This window comes from Ovis aries, chromosome 4 (assembly GCF_016772045.2).
Source record: "Ovis aries strain OAR_USU_Benz2616 breed Rambouillet chromosome 4, ARS-UI_Ramb_v3.0, whole genome shotgun sequence".
NCBI classification, from domain to species: Eukaryota; Metazoa; Chordata; class Mammalia; order Artiodactyla; family Bovidae; genus Ovis; species Ovis aries.
The window spans coordinates 31,443,531-31,457,225 of record NC_056057.1 but is presented as its reverse complement, the minus strand read 5'-3'; the positions used below and the strand labels follow the sequence as shown (position 1 = coordinate 31,457,225).

Sequence of the window (13,695 nt, the reverse complement as noted above, 5' to 3'; positions counted from 1 at the left end):
TCACCAACTCAATGGACATGAGTTTGAGCAAGCTCCAGGAAATGGTGAAGGACAGTTAAGCCTGGCGTGCTGCAGTCCATCGCAAACAGTTGGACACAATTGAGCCACTGAACAACAACAAGAACGTAGTATTTTCCTCCTTGAGTGGATGTTCTCCCATGATCAGTTTGGGAGATGGCAGGAAAATATGCCATTCTGATGTTGCCAAGTCTTCAACAAGTTCTACATGGAAGAGATGACAGAATGTGGAATAAAGTCATTTTCTTGACAATGCTGATGATACTCAGCTTGTGTAACTATTTTTCAGTATCTCAGCAAAAGGACAGAGCATTTTCACTTGCCAGTTGGAGGACATGCCTGAAAAGGATGATCTCCATCTTGCTGAGATCCTCTTATCTACTCCTTTCAGAGCAAACTTCACTCCTCAGAGAGCTCATCTTCTCATTTCCATTCAATAATCTCTTTTCATCAAGCCTTGCTTTCAAGTATGTCAATTCTTCATTTTGACTTGAAAAACCAAAAGCATCACTTATCTTTTAACACCTGTTTCTCTTGCCTTTTCCCCTGAATATTCCTAACTGGGACCCATAGACTTCTCAATAAGCCCTGCTCCCCCAATTATCATTTTCAAACTGATTCCCAGGCACAGCCAGAGGGTCTCCCCTCCCTCCATACACCGTGTCTCCCCGTCCCCACTTCCAAGGGTCCTGTGAGGTGTGTGTATTGACACAAAGTCATCAGGTAACTAGCTGGTGATACTCAAGTGTCAGCTATTTGGTCATTCTGTCAGCTGTCACTTTAGTTCAACGCCAGGTAACAGAAAAGTAGCACAAACATTTACTTAGAAGCAATCAGCCCACACCCCTGGGTTCTGAGTGTGTACTGACTGAAAATTATATGTCAATGCACACAAAACCACTTGCCTTTAATGACTCCTTTCTCTGTGGCTAAAGGAGGGGAGGGTCACCTTGTGTAAGTACCTTACACTCTGCAAATGAGGTCAATAATTAAGAAGTGCCTAAATTATGCTGATAATTCTCAGTCTTAATGATCAAAATTAAAACTAAGAAATTGATCAAATTAGTATTCATTTTAAAAATGTAAAAGCTGTTTTTGACCTCTACTGAAAAGGCCCCACACATTTTTAGAACATGGACACGTTGCACTCTGAATTATAATTATTGCTCCTGAGCAACAAATTAGGAAGGTGGGAAAGTTAAATAGGCACGCAGCACTGGAATGAAATCATCTGGCTAATTTGTTTCCAGGCATAATTCAGCGCCACAGAAATGGGAAAGTGCTTTTTAAGTTCTTATTTGGCACTTAGCATCCTATAGGAGGCATCGTGATACCACCAAATAGAGCTGAGCACCTGCCAGGAGCCCTCTGGACTTAAAAGTGATGCAAGTCCCGCCACATCCAGCAGATGTCAATGGTCACTGGCGTATTCAAGCTCCTTCAGGAAGAGCTGTCTCCCTCACGGGCAGGAGAAAACCTGCATCAGAGCAGCAAAGGCAAGAGGCTTAACGCACTGTCCAGACACTCAGTTAAACCTCGTTTCCTCCTATTTGGGAAATGAGCATTAAGAAGCCAAGCACACTGGTCCTTAACTCTTCCTTACCAAGCTAGCCTGATCAAACGAACTGGATAAAACAAATTTTTGCCTACTAAAGGATACATGCTGGCTCTCTCCCTCTAATAATTTAGTGTTCTGAACCCTCTTGTAATTATCAGAAGACAAAATAGTGACCTATGTAATTCTAGGAATGCAGTGGACCTAGCATTAGCTGAAGACATTTGTGTTAGTAGCTGTGACCATTATTTGTGATCATATTTAATGATGGTCTTCTGGATTTTACAGTATAAAAGATTTCTGGTAGATTTAAGGCAAGTGTTAGTCTCCATTAGGCGGGGTTCCTTTGATTCTTCAGGAAGACACGTCATGGGGAGAACAGCATTTCAGACAGAAGTCAGTCGGTCCAGGGATGGCACACTGCTACTCTGTTCATGAGAACAAATTGACATATATTTCCCTCAATGTAAGAGGGGCTTTGCGGTGCTTCATGACCAGTGGAAAACAGTGACTATCACTTAAAACAACAGAACCACACAGTAATATTACTCTCTCTTTACCCACCCCCCAAATCCTGTTGCTGTTGTTTTAAAGGTCTGGGTAAGCTCGTTCAATGTTAGGAGTGAGTACAGAGACAGGCAAGAGAAAGAAATTTCTGGCTACGGAAAAAAACAGTGAAAACAGAAGAGCTCGGGTTTTTCTTTTATTTATAGAGATGTTTTAAGTGTGTGTGTGAAGACAAGAAATTGAGGGAAGGTATTTGGATATCTTAAACTCTGTCAGATATGTCTTTAATATGTTGCTTGACAGTTCTTCTCTGGCAATCTGCCACTGAATCATTAATAAACTTCGGGAAAAAATAAACCATAGAAGATAAAGTTTTATATATTATGCATATAAATATAAATATGCAGTGAAGGTGGCTGTATTACAAACAATTCATTAAATTGGTAAAAAATGCCCAGATTTCTAACCATCAGAAGATGTACTATGAACAAAACGTGAAAGGAGGGCTTTGGAAAAGCAGCACTTATACCTTGGGGAGTAAAGGAGGCCACAGCAGGCTGCCTGCTCACTGTTTCAACTGGTAGCAGACTTCACTCCTTACATATCCCCAATCTTGCTTGTGGCTCTGAGAAGGCCTTTTCCTGTCTGACTTATTCTAGGTACCCTCTCTCCTCAACCTTCCATGGAAATGGAAGACAAAACTCCCTAGGAAATGTTCACAATTACCATCCTTCCAAACTACCTACTCAGAAAGATGCTCGCTTCACACACAGCTTAATTTCTAGGAGGTCTAATATTCCCTCATAACCCCATTTCTTTTTCTCTTTGAATCTGAGTGAAGTTTTGTTTTGTTTCATGTGACCATTTGAAAATACAATAGGAGGTGGAAATTTCATGATGAGCAAATGATATACATGATCTATAAAACATAAACCCATAAAACAAAGAAGCAGATACATTATATGACTTAATGATTACTAAATCCACGGGGGCTGATTTTCACCTAGCAATACCATAAATGAGAAAAATCACAAAATTGGCTTACTTTGTTAAGATCAAGCATTGCATAGCTATGGGTGGCTACTTTTTGTTTAGGTTTCTAGTCGTGGATTTAAAGGATTTATATCCAGTAAGCCCCGTTACGATTCAAGTAAGTGATGATCCTGGACTTTTGGTGAGTCCGTGGATGAGTAAGAACTTGATCACGTGCTGTGTGTTATGTGTGTACACATCTCAACTGGACACAAAAGATCAGTCACTATATTCCATAGAATGTAACCTCACAAGGATGATACTATCATCTTAAACAAACAAGGACAACTTTCTGCTAGAAGGACAACTTTCTGCTAGAAGGTGTATTTTGGAAATTATTTACTGAGGATTTGGGTCAGAGTGTGCGAGTACATGAGTGTTTTGAGAGAGAGAGATTGGAGGCTGATACAGCATACCTCAGTTCCCTTGGTTTCCTCAATGAACCTCCTGCTGACTGTGACCAGAGCCTCCTGGGGCCAAGCATGGAACCAGTCAACAGCCGTGCAGTTAACCAGGGCTGGGAACTTCCGAGCTCTACTTCTCAGCGTGTGACCAACCGGAGAGAAACACAAAATGATCTGTGGAGACACGGGGGCAGGGCAGAACCAGGAGGGTGATGAGTGAGCAAAGAATTACACTGAGACCCTGGACAATGAAAGAAAGGAGCGCAGCCAACCGTGACATTAAAGCAGCCTAAAGCACCACAGAGTGGAAAGCAACATTAACCTCCCTGCTAATCAAAGTACACAGGACCCCATCAGACACACAGAAATACTGCTGTGTGCTTTCCTTAAAACCAGTCCCTCTCCTTCTGAACATTTTTGATGATCATGATGTATAGTGAGAAATTCATTCTTTTCTATTACACAAGTCACATTACGATAGTAAAAAATTAAAAATTAAAATCAAATCTCTGATAATACCAAGACTTTCATCTTCTGGCTCCTATTATGTCATTCATCAGACTCCTTAAAACTGTGTATAAGATGCTTTTAAGGAAACAATATTTTATCATATTACATACTTTGTTCCCATTTAAAGTATAACACATTCACTTGCGTTCATACTTAACATTTTTAAAAGAGTAAAAAGGTCGGTTTATATATGATCCCAATGAGAAATCTGTAAGTTTGCAGAGTTCTATTTAAGTATTCAATGACTTAAGGGTTCATTTAAATCAGGAGGTTTCCATCCTCTCTCTAGTGACTCAGGGCTGCTGCTATCAAGAGTACCTGAGTTTCGGCTGAGACGTGTCACCGAAGCTCAGTGGGGCAAGCAGGTTGTCAGGAGTCGGGCAGGTCTGAAAATCCCGCCTGGGATCGTCAGATGTTGCGTTCTGTGTGTATACTAGCACAAAGGAGGCGTTATGAAGCACCCTTTTGTGCTCTGCCTTCTCTCCCAGGTCACCGTGGACTCGAGGGCACTGGGGGCACTGGTGCCAACTGGGATAACATCTGAGGACGAGTCTTGGTTTTCTTTTCTCTGGGCACGGCTTGCCCTTGATGACATACACAAAGCTCTGCATTCTCTTAATGAAATCTCTCACACTTTGAGATGAGGCATCTGACAAAACCATTTTTCATGAAATATGATTTTTCCTGCATTGCATTTTAGAATTCATGTCATAAAAACCATAATAATATGTGAAACCTTGTATTCCCATTTAACAGGTGCTTTTACTCTGTTAATTTTATATACTATGGCTCTTCAACAACTCGAGATGAATCCTAAGATCTTCAGTGATTTCCAAGAATGCATAAGCTGGCTGATCATTTTTTTTTATATTCAAGAGTCTAATTACAAATCTAATAAGTGCTCTAAAATTGCATGTCCTCAGTAACAAGCCTCAGTTACAATGCAGAATTTTCACTTAAAATTGAGATTTTAGATTTCTCCTCTCAGCCTGGTCTCCCCAAATATGAATATTTTTCTTTAATGTCCTCCAAGTTGGTTTTCCACACCCAACTTACCTCTCATTCATGACAATTTTGGAAACTTCATTTATATGTAATTTTAACAAAGGCAGAGGAGGGGGAAGCTCATTTGAGTTACTAAATATTTCCATCACTTCGACACTTGCTATATTTCTACATTTATTACTGGCATACTATCAGGTCTTAAAAGTGTGTTAGAAAATAAAGCATCTGAATCATGTCTGGTTAGCCTCAGGAAAAAAATACTTTGAGTAAACATCACTAGATATGCCTTATTTATTGGAACATAATACAGAATGCTGATTTTTAAAAAAACTATTTCCTTTTATACAATTTTACGGTTGAAGACATTTTTCCCCCATTATTTATTGTGGCTTAAATAAGGAGGCTTACAGTACCATATAAATTTCACTTGGAGGGCAGGTGATAGGAGACTGGTGGTAGTTTTCACAGTTAAGAGTTGGTGAGAAATGCAAATTCTTGGATTGAACTCAGGCCTCTGGGTGGGGCTTGGCAAACTGTTTGCAACAAGCTATCCAGGTGACTCTGACACCCACAGCTGTAACCTAATGATCTGAAATTTTCTGTGGGAATACTTAAAGGAAGCATTTACATTTCTAATGCTTTTGCAGTTGGTGAAACACTCACAGAATCTAAATTTCTATCTTCATACAGAGTGGATTAGAAAATTTAGAGAATTTTAAATAAATCAAATAATCCTTAATAACCTAAATCTTATCCCATTAAAATAGACCCTGGGAACAAAATCAGAGAAATATGCTTGTTCACAAGTACTTCCTAAAAAGGGAAAGGATTCCGTCCTACCAGCCTGGAGGAGTGCAAGGACTACCCAGATTCTCATATCAGTAATTTCCACCTTTGCTAGAAGTCTAGCACAGATTCTCTCCCCACCCAGCCTTCCGTGGCAGTGGGCTTAGGCCAGGTTTTTTCGAGAGCCCAAGTGAATGTCTGGAAACTGTTGATTGCTTTGTTCTTTTTAAAAATAGTCTCCACAACTTTAGATATTCTCGAGTAAACCTGAGCTGTTACCTCAAGGAACACTGTTGGGGGGGGGAAATCACCCTATTATGATCCTATTATATTTCTCTCATTCATGAAAGATTAACATAGTAAAGGACTGATAAGAAATAAGGCAAATAAATGATCAGAGAAAAGGTATAATATCTATAATTTACCCTTTCAGTTCTGTTGACATATAATTGAAAAATAAAACTGTAAGATGTTTAATATGTACAATGTGACAATTCATAAACAGACATTGTGAAAGGATTCCCCCCGCTGAGTCAGTTACACATCCTTCACCCCATATGTTTACTTTTTTTAGTGAGAACATGTAAGCTCTACTTAGCAAATTTCAATTATACAATACAGGATTGTCAACTACGTGTGCATGTTGGTTGCTCAATCGTGTCTGACTCTTTGTGACCCCAAGGACTGTAGCCCACCAGGCCCCTGTGTCCATGGAATTTTCCAGGCAAGAATACTGGAGTAGGTTGCCATTTCCTTCTCCAATTATCAACTATAGTCAGCATGTTAATAACTAGGTCCTCAGACCGTCTTTATCTTGTAATTGAAAGTTTATAGCCTTCTACCAATCTGTCTCCCTATTTCTCTTACCCCTTACCAACCACTTTTCTACTCTTTCTCTAAGTTCTACTGTTTTTCATTGCACATATTATTGTTACCATGAAGCGTTTGTCTTTCTCTGTCTGGCTTATTTCACTTAAATACCGCCCCCAGGGTTCAACCATGCCGTCACAGAGTTTTCTGCTCTTTAAAGGCAGAATAATGTCCATTGTGTCTGTGTATCCATATGTGACTGTGCAGATAGCTGTGTGTTTATATCTTGCATTTTCTTGATTTGTTCATCCCTTTACGGATGCTTGAGTTGTTTCCATACATTGGCTACTGTGGATAAATGCTGCTATGAGTATGAGAGGGTTTTTGGTCAAATGCTTTTTCTCCATCTACTGAGATGATCATATGATATTTAGCCTTTATTTTGTTAACGTGGTATATCATAATGATTGACTTGTGGATGTTCAACCATCCTTGCATTCTGCAATAAATCTCACTTGATCATTCTGTAGGATATACTTCTAATGCACTGTTGAATTCAGCTTGCTAACATTTTGTTGAAAATTTTTGCATCTATGTATCAAAGATATTGTCCTATAATTTTCTTTTCTTGTGGTGTCCTTATCTGGCTACGGTATCAGGGTAACACCGGCCTTATAAAATGAGGGTTTCCACTCCTTCTATTTTTGGAAGAGACTGAGAAGGACTGATATTAATTTTTCTTGAGATATTTGGTAGAAGTCACCAGTGAAGCCATCTGGTCCTGTAAAATATACCTTTGAAATACTTCAGTCTACTATAACAGGCATGCTAATACTCATCTTATACCTTAGGAGCCATTATCTGGTTATCCCCTGAAGTACACCAGTAGAGACTACACAGGCTAGGGATGCTCAACAAGCATTTCACATACTCGAATGGAAGCCTGCATTATTAAGTTGGCTACCTGAGCTCTTAGCTAACTTCTCTTATCACCGTAAGTGGTTGGTTGGTCAGCATCATGAATACTGAATGTGATTGTTCGATGATGAAATGATATTGTTCATGAAATCTTAGAAATATGGAAATAGCTGTACTTGCACCTCCACTGTTCAACAAACAAAATAGGAAAATACATCTGGAAGTATCCCAGTAATTTTCCCCTTGACACCTTAGACTTTGGGTTTGACCAGTTCTGTGGTAAATAGCTTATAGAAAGGAGAAAGTTTTTGTACTTCTATGCAATACCAATGAGCATTTTAGCTTAATCCTACCATGAAATATTTCTATACCTGCCTCAAAGGAAAGTTCCCAGAGGACTAGTCAGGTTCCTAAAAGGACAGAGTCGGGATTACAAGCTTATAGGGCAGATTTTAAGACTTCAAAATTTGTTTGAAGTTATGTGCTACAAACCCTATATATACCAGAGTTCAGTCTGAGGCTTCTTTGCAGCACACCTTAAACTGGGAGATTTGGGGGGATCAGACCCCATCCCCTAAACCGGTGTCACCTACTTCCAAGTACTGAGGGTTCCTGAAATATATCCCCAGATAGTTCCTCACAACTGCAAATGACCAAATTGGCTTAAGTTAGTTCCCAGCAATGGACTGGAAAGAAAAGTCAGCTAAGAAAGTTAAAAATGCCTCAGACAGCTGTGCTCTTTTCTAAAAGCAAATTCTCACAAGAAAAAAGCAAACCCTGAAATCACCGTCTATATATTTTCTACAGCTCTAACATTTGGATGTCAGGAACTTGCTTTTGGTATCCATACCATAGAATTTTCTATTCCCTTCTTTCCCCTCTACACAGGTGTTATGACTCATTTGTAATATCCCCCTTTTCACTGTGCTCTGTAATACATTTCAATTTCTTTTAGATTAGATCCCATAGTACATATTCATTTGTATATCACTAAAGGCCTCAGTCCATTTCCTCTTGTGACAGAAATCTGAATTGCTACCATCACTGTATTTTTTCCAGTTGATATGTTTATTCTCATATAGAGGTAATCCTCCCACATATTCACTTCAGAAGCTTCTAGCCATAACTTGTGTTTGCATTTATCCTCAAAGTCTTAGTATTTTTCAAGAATGATGAGATCTCAATCTGACGGAGAGAATCCTCATAGGAATGGAAGTCTAGCCTAGAAATGATTCCTCAGTTCAACTGTTTTAATATCTCTATCATCTTTATATATTTTTCTGTACCATCCCCTCACCTAATAATCTTCTAACTTCAGTTACTTCTAACCTTCTAACTTCAGTTATTTTTATGAGGTTCAACAGCGTCTACAGGATGCACACCTTCTACAGGTATTTATATTTATTTTCTTTCTAGGTAACACACAAGGAAATCGTTTCCATGACCTTTCACTTGTGAATATTGGTCAGTACAGATTTTTACAAGGGGTAAAAAAATTTTCACTGGAGAGTTTTAATTATTCTGTTTTTTTCTTAACTGAAAACCTCTTCAATTCATAAAGTTGTATGTGGAAGCCCAATACAGCAAAAAGCAAATGCATTCTTGAAGAGTAAAGACAGCAGGAATTATATTCCCCATTGTATTTCCTTCCCACTTACTCCTGTATAGATGAGGAGAAGAATCCCTTGTTTCTAGGGCTGGCACTGCACACACTAACCTCAGGCCGGTCTGCAGCCCCATAACCTCATATAATGGTGGTTATTAAAAACAGAACATCAGATGGAGATGCCTGAACATCTACTAAATGGGTCCATATCTTCAGGCTATATATCAGCCAACTAACAGGAACGATCAGAGAGGCAGTAAGGTGGCTGACTATAAAATTAAAAATCAACAGCTCTCCTATGCAGAAACACACCATTAGGAAGCTTTTTGAAGGAAATAGGCCTTCTACAAAAGCAATAAATGACTATTTATCATGAAGATTAAATTCTCTCTAAAATACATTTACAAAGTTGGCATGATTTCAGCCAAAATTTAAATGGAATGTGCTTAGAATTTGACAAAATGATTCTATTGTTTATCAAAACATAAAAATATCTAAGGGCAACAAAGAAAAGCTAGATAAGTGCAATGAGACACTAGATTAAAAAAAAAAGTATAATGAAGGTTTCATAACTTGCACAGCACAAAGCTAGAATTAGCAGTAGTATCAAGAAATGGAATAGAGGATTTGGAAACAGACCCAGTTAATATACTATCCGGCACATAATAAAAGTGGTACTTTAGTAAAAAATTAACCTGAAACCTCTCAGCTCACACTGTGTCACACAAAACAATGCATGTATTCCAGCTGCGGCACAGTTTTAACCATAGAAAACCATGAAACATGCAGACCCCAGAATGGCTGCTGCTATGTGTGGCAAAACCAACACAGTATTGTAAAGTAAAATAAAGTAAAAATAAAAATTAAAAAAAATAAATAAATAAACCAATGTCCCATTTTATCCATAAAGCCCTCGTGACAAGATCAAATATGCACCTCCACATACTTCCTCATAGGTGGAGCTGACAAGGGACACACTTGGGATCAGTAAGACGTCAGCTTACGGATTTGGGGGAGCTTTGGATTCCTGATTCAGAGAACCCCAAGCCTCCTGTGCTTCTCCTTCTCCTGCCAGAAATACAGACCACACACCTGTCATGTGGCCGTGAGGCAGGAGGCATCAGGATGCATGCTGGCGGGAAAGAAGGGCAGGAAAGCGTGGGTGTGTAAGGGGCTTACTGAGCTAGCCTGGACTCTGATGTGGGAGGGAGGCTTTCCAGAACTGTTCTTGGATGTTCTCTTCATTTGTAAGCCCAAATGAGTTCTTACTGCTTCTAGTGAAGAGTTTTAAAATCTGACAGAAAAAAATACTTTCCTAAATATGTAAGAAACCCCATATCCACAAAGGCAAACACTGATCAGTCTAGTGTAAAAACTTTAAAAAACTTTTCAGAGTTATAAACAAATCAACAGAGATGTACCACATATATAGGGCTTCCCTGATAGTTCAGTTGGTAAGGAATCCACGTACAATGCAGGAAACCCTGGTTTGATTCCTGGGTTGGGAAGATCTGTGGAGAAGGGATAGGCTACCCAATCCAGTATTCTTGGGCTTTCCTGGTGGCTCAGCTGGTAAAGAATCCACCTGCAATGTGGGAGACCTGGGTTTGATCCCTGGGTTGGGAAGATTCCCTGAAGAAGGGAAAGGCTACCCACTCCAGTATTCTGGCCTGGAGAACTCCATGGACTGTATAGTCTATGGGGTCACTAAGAGTCGGACGCGAATGAGTGGCTTTCACTTGCACTCACACACACATATGTCTTTTAAATATATATATTTAGAAGACAAATAATAGAACAGGAAAAATATCTGACACCCATATATAAACCTAATCGATAAATACACAGAACTCATAAACAAAACCATGTGCAATTCAATGGAAAAGTGGGTCCTTTATGACCCAGCCTCAGAGGTTACTCAGCATCCTTGTGCTGCTCTGTATCCTACCCTGTTAGCTGAAGCAGGGATAAGCTCACCCAAAGCCAACCAGAGGGGCCCTAGATTCCACCTGAGAATGAGAAGAACATCAACGAATTTGCAGGCATGACTTAAAAACTACTACAAGGTGTAACTATTGAACTTAGCAATTTCCCTTCTAAGAATTTATCCTACAAAAGCAAGCAAAGTTATGTATATAAGAAGTCTGTAAAGATGCTCATTTTAGTGTTATTGATAACAATGGGTGTCAAATTTCAGCATGCTTCAGAATCACCTGGAGGGTTTGTGGAAACATAGATTTCTGGGTCCCACCCAGAGTTTCCAATTCAAGAGTTCTGGGGTGGTGCTGCAGAATTTGCACTTTTGAAAAGTTCCTAGGTGATGGTGATTCTGCTGCTCTGAACAACAGACTTAAGATTGCTGCTGACCTTCCTGACTCAGGGATTGAACCTGTGTCTCTTATGGGCAGGCGGGTTCTTCACCACTAGTGCCACCTGGGAAGTCTGATTAATTATGTTACTATCTCAAATTCCATTGTTGCACTTGTTTTCCCATTTCACCCAACTATACCACAGTGGAACAGGGAGAAATCTCCAGCCTTGTTACAATCTGGCCAACATATGCTTAGTCACTCTTCTGATGGGCAGAAAACCCTCTGGGCATCCACACCTTAAATTCTGATTTCTAACCTCACACCAGAAATGCTCAGTAAGACCAGTGCAGAATTTGAAACAGGAGGGTAGAGAAGAATCATAGCTACTCTATACCTGAACCTCCACAGTGTCAGTCCCTCAGTCATGTCTGACTCTTTGTGACCCCATGGACTGTATGTAGCCCACCAGGCTCCTCTGTTCATGGGATTTCCCTGGCAAGAATACTGGAGTGAACTGTCATTCCCTTCTCCTGGGACCTTCCTGACCCAGGGACTGAACTGAGGTCTCCCGCGTTGCAGGTGGATTCTTTATTACCTGAGCCACCAGGGAAGCCTTCCAGGCAGAGGCATGCTCACAGCTAATCCCCCTTCTTCCTGTGTACTCCAGGCTTTACAGGAGTGGCAAAGAAGTTCCAATACTAGGAGTAGCAAGGAATACGAGAAAGAGGAGCAAAGAAATAGCTTTTCTTGGTTGGTTACTAAATACTATTTAGGAAGGCTGAATTTTCCATACTAGTGTTTTCATTTGGATTTCTGCCATGAGTGTGGCGAGGTTTCTTGTTCTAATACTTCATCCTTCCCGCTGCTGCTACTTGTTACATTATATCCCTATGCCTACACTAGGGCATGGAGTTGTCTCTGTGGAGGAGCTTAGGATTGAACCTCAGATCATCTGAGTGACAAGGCTCAGCTACTTGCCCTGAAGTACTAACATAGTATCACTTCCTCATCTCAAACTCTTCCTCTGCTCCTTTAACGATTTACAAAACACTTGTGGTTTAGTCACCAAGTCATGCCCGACTCCTGTGATGCCATGGACTGTAACCTGCCAGGCTCCTCTGTCCATGGGATTCTCCAGACAAGGATACTGGAGTGGGTTGCCATTTCCTTCTCTAGGGGATCTTCTGGACTTAGGAACTGAACCCAGGTCTCCTGCATTGCAAGTGGATTCTTTACCAACTGAGCTATGAGGGAAGCCCCACCCTTTCCTCACCCCAGTTAACTTTCCCAGCCTGATCCACCTGTTTCTTCCAACAAGAACTCTAAGTCCCAGTTATTTAGAGCAGTAGCTCCCAACCCTTCTGCCATCGGGGACTGGTTTTGTGGAAGACAGTGTTTCAGTGGACCAGGGAGTAGAGGATGGTTTCAGGATGATTCAAGTGCATTACATTCACTGTGTGCTTTTTCCCCATTAATAATACGTCAGTTCACCTCAGATCACCAGGCATTAGATCCTGGAGGCTGGGACCCCTGATTTAGTCCTATTTGTGGTTTCTCCAAATATGTACCATGCAGTCCACTCTTAACTCTTCTAAATGCTATTTCCTCTCCCTGAAAGCTCTTCCCCAACCTACCGCATCCCCAGAAATTCCAAGCCATACCTAACACACAGCACATCACTTTCTCCAGGAGGCCTACTGCCCTTAGAAAGGATGCTGAACGCCTCTGGAATCAGCATGGCTACACTTATTTGTGATCTCTCATTTCCTGTAACAGCATAAGCTCTTCAAGGACAGACACCATGTCCTGCTCACTCGGGTGCTCAATCTGCCTAGAACAAGGCCTTATAGGGAATCAGCATCGCAGGAAACTTGAAAAAGGTGCCCTCCAGACACTCGAGAAAATATGCAAATGGCCTTTTACACTGAATGACTGGATGTCCTTACAAAATGTATGAGTGGAATTCAAACTTGTCATATGAATTCCCAGACAGAACCATATCAGAGTTGAAACAGCACGTTTAACTAAATGCAAAGAAAGCAAGTGTTTCTTACTTTGAGTTGTCGTCGCACTCGGGCGAAAAAGAATTTCCAACAGTTTTCTACAGAGTCCACCATGCCCAGACCACGAACTTCATTACGAATTCCAGAAATTATCTTGTCTACATCTTCATCACTGAAAAGATCAGGAATTTCCCCTGCCCCCAAAGGAATGAGTAGAATTATTAGAAGA

At 40.4% G+C, this 13,695-nt stretch overlaps 1 protein-coding gene across 1 annotated transcript in view; it reads right to left on the bottom strand.

Annotated features, from left to right (window-relative positions):
- DNAH11 (dynein axonemal heavy chain 11) overlaps positions 1–13,695 on the bottom strand; it is a 356,503-nt gene that overhangs the window by 151,334 nt on the left and 191,474 nt on the right. The window contains exons 54-55 of the mRNA XM_060414536.1: positions 13,518–13,660; positions 3,529–3,690 (exon numbers count right to left, since the gene is read on the bottom strand). Coding sequence (XP_060270519.1) covers positions 3,529–3,690; positions 13,518–13,660 — 305 coding nt within the window. The remainder of the gene's footprint in view (positions 1–3,528; positions 3,691–13,517; positions 13,661–13,695) is intronic.